General features: G+C 39.5%; 1 protein-coding gene across 14 annotated transcripts in view; it reads left to right on the top strand.

Moving 5' to 3' along the window:
• Positions 1-12,805, top strand: part of FOXN3 (forkhead box N3) — an 884,367-nt gene extending 871,562 nt beyond the window's left edge. For all 14 annotated transcript variants that reach the window (XM_078660028.1, XM_078660029.1, XM_078660036.1 and 11 more), the window contains one exon: positions 3,092-12,805. In XM_078660028.1, coding sequence (XP_078516154.1) covers positions 3,092-3,635 — 544 coding nt within the window. In that variant the 3' untranslated portion in view covers positions 3,636-12,805. The remainder of the gene's footprint in view (positions 1-3,091) is intronic.
• The last annotated feature ends 1,780 nt before the right edge of the window (positions 12,806-14,585 follow it).

The following is a 14,585-nucleotide window of genomic DNA, read 5'->3' as shown; positions in this document are numbered from 1 at the left end:
TCTAAGCATTATACAAAATCTGCGGCTCAAGCTAGTATAATCTGCCTCTGTTACCAATGTGCATTCTGTTCATATATCCGATAAATTAATGCATATGCCAAAGGAAGTGTACTACTAATACGAGAGGCTTCCATCCTATATATTAATCTCCGATGCTTTTTCTTTCCTCCCTTCCCCATTTCATCTTTATTCAATTTTTTCTCTCACCTCCATAGTTAATCATGTTTTCTCTCCATGCACTCTTCCTGACTTCTCATTCCCTTTACACTTAAATCTGCCCTCCTCATTTTCACCTCCAGATTCCCTTCCTCCGCTTTCATTTTATCTTTTTCTTTGTCTCTGCCGTCCCATCTCCTTTCACTTTTTTCTCTCGCCATCTGTGTTCTTCCATTTCTGACCCTTCCCCCCTTTTCTCTCTCTCTCATTTATGTCTGCATGTCTTCTCTGTCACCTCTTTCTCTTCCCCCATCTTCTCACCTTCGCTTCTCTCACTATCGCCTTCCTCCCTTCTTGCTGGTACCCTTTCTTTTCTACCCAGTCTTCTTCTCTTGACTGTCGCCCGTCTCGTTAATTTTTGCGTCGTCTCATGTTTTTCGGTTCTTCTCATATTCCTCCTAACCAGCCGAGGATTTTCTACGGTCGGACTGAAGTTATCGTAGCTCTCCGCGACACTGACCATTCCCGACAGCCTAGGAATAGACAGAAGAGCTAAGGCCCAGTGGAGCACTTGCAAGGGGTAATCCGAGCGAAGGGCCAGATTATTAAACTGCAGTCAGGGCAGAGAGAACTCGGGCCTCTCTGACTTCTGGGTTCCGGTGCTACCGCATTGACTGCACCACTGACATTACCAGTGACAACTGAGTTCCAGCAATCCTGCTCTGGTGATCATATGGGTTTCCCCACTAGGAATCTACCCAGGGCCTTTGTGATAGGGATTTTTTGCCCTTAGCTGCACGTCCATTGGACCTAGTGCATACCTTATCCACTTAACTCAATGACGCGCTGCTCCTAAGGTGCATGTATTTTACTGTTGGATGTCAGCCCGTCCTGCTCAGACTATAATGCCCATTTACAATATGACCGTCTTTATTCTGCCTTGGCTGCAGCTTTGGGTTCCATATGGCTATGAGTGGCTTCCTAAGCACTGAGTCCCCATTTCCTTGTGTTGAGGATGACTGAACTCATAGCCCAGTCACAGTGTAAACTACATGTTCTCATTTCATGACAGTGGATTAAAATTAAATCTGCATGGCAGAATTTTAGATGTAGAGGCGAAAACACACTTATGGACTGTCGTGGGTAGGTAACAGGTGATACACCGATGGTGGCATAAATATAATGACATTTAGACATAGGGTAGAGGTTGTAGCAAAGGGGAGACCTAGGCGTGTCAGAATATTAGGATAGAAACCAATAGGTGGAAGGATATGGTGAGGTACAGATTGGTAAGGTTGTATCTGCCGATGTACAACCAAAGTGACAAAGTATAGTGTAAACAAGGAAGTACATACCATGGAAGTAGCAGTCTCCAGCCATGAGAAGGTTTAATTAAACTTCTACATCTTGAGCTTATGTCTTTAATCAGTAACTTATGCTAAAATACGTTGCCTCAGACCTTTTGTGATTTTATCGGATCTTTGTATACAAGACCTAACTTCAAACTGACAAGGGTTTGTTACTAGAATTTTATATCAGAGTTTACTTAGTCTCGAATAGTGGAGAGAAGTTCAGATCACTGTCTGCTCAATTGCACCTGCCATTTATGTAGAGATAAAGCACTCCATTATATCAATTAAAACACTGGCCGCACCTGGTATAAATGCTGGTTACTCCAGTATTGGAGCTTTCATAGATTCACATGCCTGAATCATTCCCCATCGAGTTGAGACTCCCGTCTCGACAACGGGGAATGATTCAGGCATGTGAATCTATAAAAGCTTCCAATACTGGAGAATTACAGTTACAGGTAAGTGACTTCTTTTTTAATACACTGTTGACAAATTCATAACAGCATTACCCCCGTCAAATAGCGCAATAGAACAGTAGACTTACATGAGCATCTTTAAGATACAACAGCCTTTTAACTGGAATTGGCAAACACCAACTCCAAAGCAATAGATCCACTAGTCAGGTCACTAAGAACTGACTGCAAGGGAAGAGGGTGTCTAGAACTGAGCTAAATTCTTAGCAGTTCACCTCCCCAGTGAAGCTATAAGGACTCGCCGCGGCCCGTGCAGGAGGTAAGCGCGTTGGGGCTGGGGGGGGGGGGGGGGGGTTGATCGATGATGGCTGGGGGAAATTAGATAAATAATTAATTTTCCCTCATTGCGCTTACCTGCATGGGCAACAGCGGCAAAGGGCCATAGCCACCCTGCAACATGTGTAGCTGGACCATGAGCAGGACACTGCCTGTTAATTATTAAGTTTGAATGGTATTCCCTCAATCCCATGTGTGCATCCAGGAATGTCACAGTACACCCACATTCTGCTTTATCATCTAGGACAGAATTGTTAACCTGTGGTCTGAGGGCCCCTGGGGCGGTCAACAACTGTTTTACAAAATTAGATAATATTAATACATCAAAATTGATGCAGTATATACAAATAAAGAAACGCAATTGTAAATGTGAAAACTTTTCCAAATGTGATTGTGAATTAAACTAAATATTACAATATTTGGGCGTTTTTGGTGTATACATGTATTTGTATTTTTGTGTATTGTTTTATCGTTTGAATCATAGAATTGCTTAGACTGTGGGTTCCCAGCTACTAATAATGATGGTGGGTGGGGGGGCACCTAGTTTCCAGTAATGATTCAGCGGGGTTCCACAGCAGTCAAAATGTTAAGAGCCGTTGATCTAGGACTTTTGGGGACTGTGGTGTCCTCTACTACTGCCTCCCATGCATATGGCCCAGATTATCCTGGGCGTGCCTTTTCTCCGTGTTCCTACTGGTATCTCAGTGATGCACTTCATGTCTGAACGAGACCTATCCTGTAATGCAAACTATACAATGTACTCTACTTGACCATACGCTTTTTCAAATGCTTTCTAAATAGAGACTGATGTTCATTTTTGTAATATTTTAACAGGAATGGGATAGGAAACTGCCGGCTGAGGACAGAAAGCGAACCTTCGTGCGACTCTCCAGTCGTCAGCAGTGACCCCAAGGAGGATCACAACTACAGCAGTGCCAAATCTTCCAACAACCGGAGCACCTCCCCTGCCAGTGACTCCATCTCCACCTCCTCTGCTGATGACCACTATGAGTTTGTCACCAAGGGTAGCCAGGATGGGAGTGAGGGCAGTATCCAGAGCCCCGAAAGCCACAGTGAGGCTGAGGAGGAGGACAGGAAGCATGCCAAGAAAGAGCCCAAGGATCCACTGGCCGACAGTGGCTATGCCTCACACAAGAAAAAGCAACATTTACTGAAGGCGAAAAAGCCGCCAAGCGACACACTGCCGCTCAAAAAGAGACGCACAGAGAAACCGCCTGAGAGTGATGACGAAGAGATGAAAGAAGCTGCTGGATCCCTCCTGCATTTAGCGGGAATCCGATCATGTTTGAACAACATCACGAATCGGACGGCAAAAGGGCAGAAAGAGCAGAAAGAAAAAGAAACCACAAAAAATTAGAACAAATCAGTGATTTGATATAACTTGAAAATTTTGCTTCAGCACGTCAGGTGAATTCTAATGATTTGTGGCAATATCAGCAGTTTTATTTTTTCGCTTTCCTTTCTGTTTGAAACCCTTGAGTTTATTATTTTTTAAAGGAGATTGAAGCCATATAACTCATACAGACACTCAGCTAATTTACAAAAGCTTTTCATTAACTGAAGACAACAAGTAACTCGTAAAAACACAGCAAAACCCAACATTGCTTTCTCCAGCTTTTCAAAAGCAACACATTAAGTCAAATCGACAACAGAGAAATTGGGAATGCAATTCGGCCTGGAATATTGTACAATCAGTGAAGTCATTCAAGCTTATCTCTTTTAAAGATTTTTTTCCTTTTTTCCCGTTTACAAACCACTCGTTCCCACAACCTCTGGATCAAGGTATTTTGCCAGAATTAAGTGTTGGGCTGGATCGGCAAGACGAGCAATTTGATTGGCTCCTCTCACCTTGGAATGCCTAACACCCGGAAGCGAATGCAAGCAGGATGTGTTTCAGTCTTTTACAAAGTCACTAAAACAGATCCGCTAGTTTCCACCTCCTTCATGTCCAACGTGGAACCCGAGTAGAGACTGATCACGTACAGGTTAAGTAGAGCGAGAGGGGTATCCATTTGAACTATGTAAGTGCAGGTTTGAGTGGAAAAAAGACAAAATGTGGGGAGAATATCTGTTTTAATCATTGAATTTTATCATCTTTAAATTAAGCCATAAGCCTGAGGATTGGCACTGCGTGCAAAAAAAAGTCTCTTTATATATGTATGTGAATATATATAATATATATTTATATATGTATGTGTGTATAGTTGTATACATATACATATATGATATAAGCGTGTATATATATCTATATATATTTATATATGTAAAGCAAGCTAAAGTATGTCTTCAAAACTGCCTGAGTGAAAAGCAATCAATTCTCAAATCACAGTTCATTTAAAAAAAGAAAGCAACGACTCTAATATTTTTATTTTGATAAAATATTTGACCTTACAGAAATGACATGCTACAAAATCTGCCATTAGTATTATGCTGAATTCAAAAGCATATCTATGGACATATTTTTTTTTATTTTTACAAAGCTCAAAAACTGCCCTTCAAAATGGAGTTTGCAGTTTCATGTCGGTCAGGGTTCATCCGTGCAAAATTGTCAACAAGGTTTCCAGTCAACAAGTGTAGAGACAGTGATCCACGTGCATGGATTCCATTAGTAAATATACACTCAACTGCAAAAAAATCTGATTTTTTTATTCAAAGATAACAAAGTTCTTGTAAGGTAAATAATGTATTTAGCATGAAGCATGAATTATTTTCATATAAATCTAGAAAATAGAGAAAAAGGCAATGCCTCTCCTTTTAAGACCTCATGGTCTGGACTTCTTCTTTTGGAAGCAGGTGTTTAAGGTTTAACCTTCTTCAGGGACAAACACTGACTGTTGGGGAACTTACTCTCTGCAATATAATTAAAAAAGTACTTCATGCTCTGGTAGGGCTCGGATGGTTCAATTATACTGCCTTGTCTGCACATTCAGCCCCCTACTGTACTTTTGTTTATAAAAAAAAAAATAAGTTTGTCCTTTCTCCTCCTTGTCTGTTCATGTTTAACATAATGCAATAATAAGTGGGCGATTTTAGTAGTGAGTGTGTATGGCAGAATCAAGTGTACAAAGATGTTATTCGGTGGCCATAGGAGTCATGTTGTCGAGAAGGATGCTTAGATCATAAATGTCTACTTGTATCCCTTTTGACTAAGAAATGGAAAGATTTGTATTGTTATGAAAAGCTTTCATGTTGTGGTTCCTGGGGACATGAGTGCTCAGGAAGATGTATAACACTGCTCACATAACTGCCACAAAATGTCACTGCCCAATTAAATGTTTGCAAATAATGCATTGTCACCAGTTCTACAGATCAACGCTCAATAACTTTAAGCCAAATATCTACATATGTGAATGTGTGTTGGTGTTCTACATACTTAATATGCGTGTATTTTGGGCCCGTAATGTCATCAAAGTTTTGTAACGACATGGGAATCCATAAAGAGAAAAGCTTAGTGGTTATAAATATCAACAGAACCCATCATTCTTATTACATGATAATGCCATATGCTACCAGCATTCATATTACACAAATACAAATCTAAATTAAGGCTGCTCTTTGAGAGGAAAGTCATAAGTTACAGTTTTGTCATGGCCATGAAAAGACAAGCTTGTGCTCTATCTTTCAACGGATATGATATGATTCCGATAAACACATTTATTTCGTAATCCTGTATTGTTTAGTAATGCCATGAAAGGGTTCTGGTCACGTTATAAACCCTGAGCAATTTGTAAATGTCGCCAGAAACTAAGATGACATTAAAGGAGCATAATACTTGGTTACTTGATAAATATTGTTTATTAGACATGACGTGATTTTCTCTGTATTCTTTTTCTTAAATGTTGGTTTACAAAGGTTAAAACTCATTCTTCACTGGTGGTAACATCGTCCTTTGATTTACAGGTATTAGAAGTTTTCAAACTATCGATACACATAAAACAGCATCATACCACATGCTTGTGAGTTAAAATAGTAGATGATGATAGGATAGGAGCTTCCGCTGAAAGTCCACACCATCCTTCTGAGTAGCAGGTTCTTTGCGTTTTGCCAAGTTGAAGACAGTGCTGAAAACATGCAGTATTTCTTTCATGATGTCCTCCAGCATTTGGATAATCCCCTTGTTTGGTTGTGAAACGGAATATGTAGCATGAAATTAACAATATCATAAAACCATGAAAACTTCAGTGTTTTAGAACAGCATATGGATTCAGTATAATTCTTTCCTTCGTGTGCCATCAATTACAAGTGACAAAATGTCAACATAGTGCACATTTTGCTCCTGGAGTTGATGCATGGTTTTGCTGCCTTACTGTAAAGCATAATTGGTGGTAGCGTTTCATAACTGATTTGTGGAGAACCAGCGAATAATTCTGAATTTGCGGAACTCCAACCTTTGGACAGTCGCATCTACAGTAATAGTTGTAGGCATGGATTAACACCTACTATTCCTAGACTGTGAATTATGTGTTATTCGTTACCCACACCCAGGACGCACCATCTCTAATGTTTCACTCTGTTAGTTCTGTAAGACAAGTGCCACCGCTTATTGAGAGCTGTGGAATACCTCATTTACGGGCTAGACTTAGAGTTTGCCAGACAGACATTCCATCACAAACGTGACGGATATTCCGTCCACCTTCTTACATGTGCATTATATCCTAATTCACTTGTAATAAAGCGTACTGGATATCAGACAACCAAAACTTTAAATCCGGTCCTTCGATTTTTTAAAAGCTGAAACGATGGCCTAATTGTTCAGAAATCTGATTCAGGTACCATTTAGTTCTCAGGATAGTTTTTAATTTGATGCAAAGGGAACTCATTCATTCACGTGGACCACATCTTTTCCAGATTCCCATCGTCATGACAGTTTTTACTCCACTGAAGATTTTCGTCTACTTTTGCACCAGCAAATTAACCTATCCTTAATAACTGATTAAGCAATTTTTATTTTGAGAGTTGTGATGTATAGTTCAACAAGACAGCCACAGTGCTTCCTTGTACTTGTTTCACACACTGTATATTTTTATTGCAGTCGTGTGTGTAAATGAGTAAAGTGACTCCTAAGTTTTCCATATTTCTGTGTGATGTACAGAAGTAGCAACCATACATTTCTCCCATCCCTTTTTATCAAAATGTGTGCATAGGGGCTCAACATAAACATCAATAAATTGATAAGGAACAAAGTACTTAGGATGTTCTTGTTTCTCTTTTGGCTCCTGAAGCCCATCTCAATAATTTGCCTTTATTAGTCAGTAAGGAGCAAGATTCCTCCAATCGCACTCTGCACTCTTTTCAAGGAATAAAAATCATGTTGACATTTTTGGGTGTTTTTTTCATTGACAAAACCACATCCTGATAAAGGCTGAGCGTGAAGATCCCCTACTGGCATCGCCACTCTTCATCACTTGCCTTTTTATGTGATTGGCTGGATGATTTCTTCTCCAACGTTTTCCTTAAAAAAAAACATACCTGGTTCTTGGCATTCCCTGTGAGATTTGAAAAGTCTTTGGAAATTTTGAGGACATTTTGATGATGGATTTTCCATCCATAAGTTATGAAACTGCATAGGAAAGGTCGATCAGATCATTAACTTATTACTGTGACGTACATTGAAAAATACTGCAGACACCCCCTTCTGACAGTGGTTCAGAAGAGGTTCACGAGGGAGCGTGTGACCAGACGAGTACCTGCACTTGTGTTTCCAACCAGGAAGAATCATTACTTTGACAGCGCATTCTGACATCCGCAATCTCCCATCTTACTGGGAGTAATGGCCATGTACGGAGAGAGATGCCATTCAGTAATTCTAGGAGACAAAATATTTCACCTTGTTTCCAGTTCGGAGATGCATCTGGATTATTCTTTTTAATGCCAGAATAATCACTACTGCTTAAGCCCTCTCAAATTATCCACCCTTTAATGATTTGAAACATTAAAGACACTGGCACTTCTCGCCATATACTCTGTCTCTGACTTAGTCTGGTCACCAAGACAACTGTTTAAGGATGCCAAACTTTACTGTTTGCTCCAAGTAGTAAACCTGAAAAGTAACAAGGACTTCCCCCGGATAACCATGGGTCTGTGTAACACAAAAAGAGACATATATCTTAAAATCGTAATGGTCCTTTGAAATATGTCACCATACCTGTATGTTCACTATCCTGTAGGTCCCCTTAAGGGGAGTTTTTTAGTTGAGAAGAATAACTCTCTCATTGCCTTAATCGTTCAATCGTTAATATAGTTTGGTTTTCCAAGTGGTGAGAACTGAGATTAAGCTTTAATTTTGTTTTTCTAACTTGTGAGCTCAGCGGCTGAAAAGCTACTTCCAGGATATGCCTGCTCCAATGCCCCCTCTGCTCACTCGTGAGCAATGAACATATGTTTCCGTCCCAGTACTTCTCAACACTGTTCTATGTGCACAGAAATATTATGGTGGCATAATGTTCAAAGACCAAGCATTATGCGAAAAATCACCAACTTTCTCCTTAATAGTCTTTTGAAAGCACAGCATAATTCATGTTTTTTAAGAATGAATATATCATAACTTTTTGTTTTTCTGCCGACTTGGCGTTCACTTCAATTGTTACAAACTTTGCGACTTGATTCCATTGTTACAAACTTTGCGACTTGAGGGGTTGAGGGCCATTTTTAAGCAAGCACAGATTCTTTCAGGTTTGGACCGAAGCACTTTGGAATCAAACAAACCAGATTTCCTAGACCTCAAACACAGCAACTATTTGTTATCATTTATTTAGAGGTGCCTAGACGCACCCAAGAGATGTTCTTGTACAACCAGCATTTACTTGATAAAGCACATCATGGAGATGCATTGAACATCTTTGAACTTTATAACATTTTGTTTGCAGAACGGATATGTCTTAGTAATGAGGTCACAGTGATTCACTGTTAGCCAAAAATGTTCTGAATCTCTTCATTAGCTCTGGCTAATGATAAAGCAAGCAAAAAGGCCAAGATGATTTAACATCAAAGCCTGGCGCTCATCTTTGAGAAGCAGTCCCTTAGATTGCACTTTAGTTCTAACACATGCAAGCAATATATAATTATCAATGCACAAAATAACAATATACATGTCGGTCTAAAGAATATGTCATCTTTGTGTCAGTAAGGCTTCCAGTATCTCTGTTTATGGACTCAACCAGATGAATTGTCCATGTTATGTGAAGGTAATGTTGTATTACAACAGCTCTGTTCCAATCACGCCGCCGGTTGTGTCCCTGAAGCATCACTCTTGCTCAAGGAGGTACCAGTGATCATAATTCCAGAGGGGGCATCTGTAATTTAGTCTACACAGTAACTGAATGCACAGGCAATAATCAATTTATGTTTTTTCCGATCTTCGTAATGATCAGCTAAACACGGTTTAGTAAAGTTTCTTAATCATCTGCTTTTTGTGATTTCTCTAATGAGAAATATATATATATATATATATATATATATATATATATATATTTATATCGTGTAAATTATCATAGAAATGTTAGTTATTTTGTTTCATTTGGCACAATGTCTGAATTTTACACATGATAGAAGTGCCCCCTGCCTGTGCATTTTCACTTGTTCCTAGCCGTCCTATAATTTTCTTCTTTACATCTACTGCTGTTGTGTTTTTCTTTAAAGCTCTGTCATTTACACTTGTGCTTGATTTTTCTATTTATGTTCCACTCATCTTGGTCTATCAGTCCAGGTTCCTCCTTTGGCCTGTTTGCAGCACACCTTCTCATAGCACCCTTTTCTCACAAAGTCTGGTGCAAATCTCTTTGTGTGCCCACTTTACGCCTTTAATCAGGGGATGTCATGAGGCAGCTCAGAACCCTGGGCAATACCCCCCATGTTAAACCAAAACTCATACTTCTACTCACTGTGCTGTGATGCTTCTGGGCTTTACCTGTTCTGCACGTAAAGGACGCTGTATGAGCAACTTCTGCGCTACTTAAATGCATGCTCGATGAACCATTGCTTAAAGTGAGATGGCAACCAGGACACCTTCCTTTTTTTGTCAATCCTCACCCTCATTGCCCTAGCTTTAGGCACCTGTAGCATCTGAGGCCCTCCATTACATTGCTCTGTTGCAGGTGTGTGCGCCCAGTTTCTGTTAGGTCAGTCTCTATAATAGCCAGATTTACTTTCCTGCTGAGAGGTGTCATGGGTATGTCGCCTGTCTTGATGCTTCAGATAATGTGGGTCTCATAAGTGTTTCAGTGGAAAACCATTTCAGCCTGTCTGCTATTCGCTGCTATACTTTGTATCACTGGTGAGCGTTGTTCACGTAATAGTTTTTACAAGTGTGCTTCACTGCCATTAAGTAATATTTTAAACGCTGTTTATGCACATAATTTAGCACTGTGATCTGAGTTAGGTAATATTTTGTTATCTGTGTTTATATTTTTGTTGTGTCGCACATGCACACTTCTCCAATGTGTAACAATACAGCCCACTGTCTTCAGTCTGGCAACCTTTTCATTTGACATAATGTCAGTTTCCCCAGGCATACATGTATCCTTGTTCTTTATAACAGTGTAAAATCAAAGTAAAGCGAATTCATGTTTGTGTTTAATTAGGTTCTTGAGGTTTTACACATTGCTTTATTTTTTGTATTTTAAAATAATCGTTTGAACCCATTTATTTTTGTTGAATTAGGGTGTTGGTGAGTATTATGTTTGTGTTATATTTCTGTGTAGGCCTTGGTGATAACTGAATTGATTAGGCACTTAAAAATGAGGTCATTTGTCAGTATACCGCATAACGGCATACTTTGAATTTGTCCATGTTCCAGCTAACAGATGGAAAGCTTCACTGGCCAATTGCACCAGAAAAAAAAATAACGATACTTCCCTGTTGAAATAGCAAGCTGCTTTCTCACTTTAAACACACATTTGTTCTGACAGAAGACCCAGGTTATGGTGCAAGCAAACACTCATATACCTCATACCTGCCAACTAAAACATGTGACACATGATATTGGCTCCTATCACAGGGTCTCCTGGTGAGGGACGGATATCACACTGGGGCAGCTGCAGGGAAAACTAGCTGAAAACCACTATAAATGGTGGTTTTCCCCCTCGTTTTCTGAGGCATTGAACTGTCGACGAACATTAAGGGGTGTGAAAACCACCCACGATGTCGACAGCAGACTCCGCAAGCTTTATCATTTTTTTTTATGGGGTGGGTTCAAAAGTGCCTTGTTGGTACTTCTCAGATGAGCCCCGCCCCTTCAAGGTTCCGCCTCCTCACATGGTGAGATTGTTCTACAGGTTGGCAGGTATGTGTACCCTCTGGTGGTGCTGAATACATAAATGCATCTCCAAGCTTTCAGCATGCTGTGGCTCGCATCTTCATTATTAGCGGTTGCCAATTGAGCATTGCGTGCCCTTTGCAACTGCAAATCCACGCTAAAGTTTTTAAGAGCTGAAAGTAGTTGGATTATCTTCACTAGCAGTGGCTATTACTGTGATGTGAATTTCAGGTGGCCTCTGCTACTATTTTAATTTTATCAGGAAAAATAAAATTAAGATGTATAGCTGTGCCAGTGACTTCCGATTATGTCCCTGTTATTTGGAATTGTAGTCAATAATCTGGTAAAAGTGGCAAACCGTGTCCATGGAAGTGAGTTATGTGCACTTTACAGCTCGGGACTATAGCGCCTGATTTATGTGGAGCCTGCTAGTACCATAAGGCACTTCCAGTTTGTGGAGTGAAAGTTGTACAAAGGAAACTTTTGCCAAGTAACTGGGCTGGGAGGTAATAGCCCGGTTCACTGATAGTAGTAACCTTACTAAACCACACACCTTCTGTGTTTGGGGTTCCCTGCTTACTTTTGCCAAAATCACTTGTTTACGCTGAAGCAGGGCTCATCATTCAAGAGAATAAACGTTGAGAAATGTAGCTTATCTTGTTTTATTGTCCTTAACTGTGTCATTCACACTCACTACTTAAAGCTGCCATGTTCTAAAATGTCGGGGAGAAATATTTCTGTGTGTACGTATATGGAAAAAAGCATAATAAACTTGTACATTTTTTTTTACTCTGCTCCTGTAATATTTCCGAGATATTTTATTTTGCAGAAAAAAGTGATAAAGCAATCAAAAAGGCCAAGATGATTTAACATCAAAGCCTGAGGCAGGACCATAACTGGCCAAGAACGAAAAGTACAGCGATAAAATAAGACGCCATTTTGTCCGTACTTAATATGTGAAACTGCCAATTTTATGCGCATAAATAATTACTGTGATGGGGTGGGACATTAGGGAATAAGCAGTAATGTTAAATTGTATTTGTGTTTACCTAAAATGAGCAGTCAAGAGGCAAGTGCAATCAACCCGTCTTTAGGAAATATGAACAATGTTGATTTAGAGGCATACTTGCATTTTACATTTCTTGATGTGTAATCATATTGCCAAAGACAAACTATTTCATCAATTATTGTAAATAACACTTTCCCAAAACCTACCATAAAGTTTCTGTGATGTATTGTCTTCCAGTTGCAATAAAAATTACTGAGTTGCATCAGTTGGTCATGTATAGTGTCCTTATTTAAGATGTGTATGCACTTTTGAGAAAGACAGTTTTACAGTAAAACATCCTGTAAGGTTTATAAATGTATACTCCACAATGTAATGCACATATATTTGTCTGTGGTAAATAACATTTGAAGGTACTTTCCATGCCTATTGTACCATTGATATTTTCTTGTGAACTTCATAAACTCTGCAGATCAGCAACATGGTAATAACCTGCTTTAAAATAGCTGGGAGCGTTTATAGTTCATGATTGTATTTCATGGGCAAAAGAAAATTGTCTGTGTAACTAAAACCGAAATTACCAACTGTAATTCTTAAAGTTATCGCAAACTCAAGCTTTGGCATCAACCATGTAAATTGAAAGTGACCATATTTTATGGGAAATTTTTCTACGAATTATGCATGTGTTTTGAAGTTTTTTCAACATTTATAGGGGTTTGTTCACTCTTGGACTTCTCCACCCTCTGACACTTTGAAATGCCTCCATCTTTCCACAGGAACAAAGTCAACCAGTACTCCCTTTTTTAGATCGAGCCTACAAGACAGTGCATGCACTTTTTTTTACAAAACATATTGTAGGCTTAACAGAAACATGCAGGTGCTTGTAGGTTGTCCTTTGCTTACCATTTGCAGGCTTTCCTGTAATTCCTATTTGCCGGTTTCTTATTCATGTATCATCTTGTCTATCTTGTATTTGCCCCATCCATGGAGCATAGCCTCTTTCCTCTCTTTTGATTGGCAGGCTTCTATGCTTCCACCGCTTGCTTCTCAAAAGTCAAAGTCAAAAGTTAGCTTTATTCGGTTAAAATTTAAAACCATCAAAGCACAGGTCAAAATTTCATAGTATCAATAACACATTACAAATAAGCAAACATTTGGTATAATTCATAGGTCAAATATATCACATTCCCCCATCAAAAGGAACACTTGGCGTTCAAATAAATAGGTTTAAAAGGTTTGTCACACAGCAAGTTTTCCATTTAAAAGATCGCTATTTCATAAACAGGATTGTCACACAACAAATTTTCCATTACATGATTAAAAAAGAAGACGATGGCCCCTGAGATATAACTGGCTACCTCAAAACACACAACTGTGGACCGAAACGTTTGCAAGTAGGCTAACGCTGGCCTAACTTGCTCAAAGTTACAGCCCCTTAACAATGGCAAAATACATTTTTACATAGTAAAACATGAAGTCGCAGAAAAATACCATATGAAGGGTGTTCTGCTCACAGAGATTGTCACAGGGACAGGGACCCAAAGTCCCCTCCTTAGAAAAGCCTTTTGGGAACGACAAAAGCCATGGGAGCATGTTATACTTAAACCTTATTAACACAAACAGATGATATGGTTTGTTTATGTAAGTCAGGTATGACTGAATTTCTCTACCTAAACTCAACATTACAAAACTCCTGACTGAGGGTTTTGCCAGTTCCCCTTCCTCCCTTATCACCATCACCCTACTCAGGAACTGAGACTTCACGGCTTTAATAGCCGTCTTACCGAGAGCTCTAGGGTTCAGAAACAATTCAGGACTGCCCAGTGAGTCCATTTGGGTCTTAATATAACGGATCCACGGGATGTCAAGACTTTTGTCTAAAGACATACAATCCTGAATAATCAATTGGTTTAGATTAGGTGGCTGCTGTGCCCAAATTCTTAACCAACATAATAAAATGGGGCTACAGCGATCTGATCTGAAATAAAGCCAGCACCAAGGTCCTCATGAATATTAAAAGTTGCAGCGGAGGCTGGGAGCGATAACAG

This window comes from Lissotriton helveticus, chromosome 9 (assembly GCF_964261635.1).
Source record: "Lissotriton helveticus chromosome 9, aLisHel1.1, whole genome shotgun sequence".
In the NCBI taxonomy this organism is placed as follows: domain Eukaryota; kingdom Metazoa; phylum Chordata; class Amphibia; order Caudata; family Salamandridae; genus Lissotriton; species Lissotriton helveticus.
Note: the sequence above shows the minus strand (reverse complement) of the source record. Positions and strands in the feature narration are given on the sequence as shown.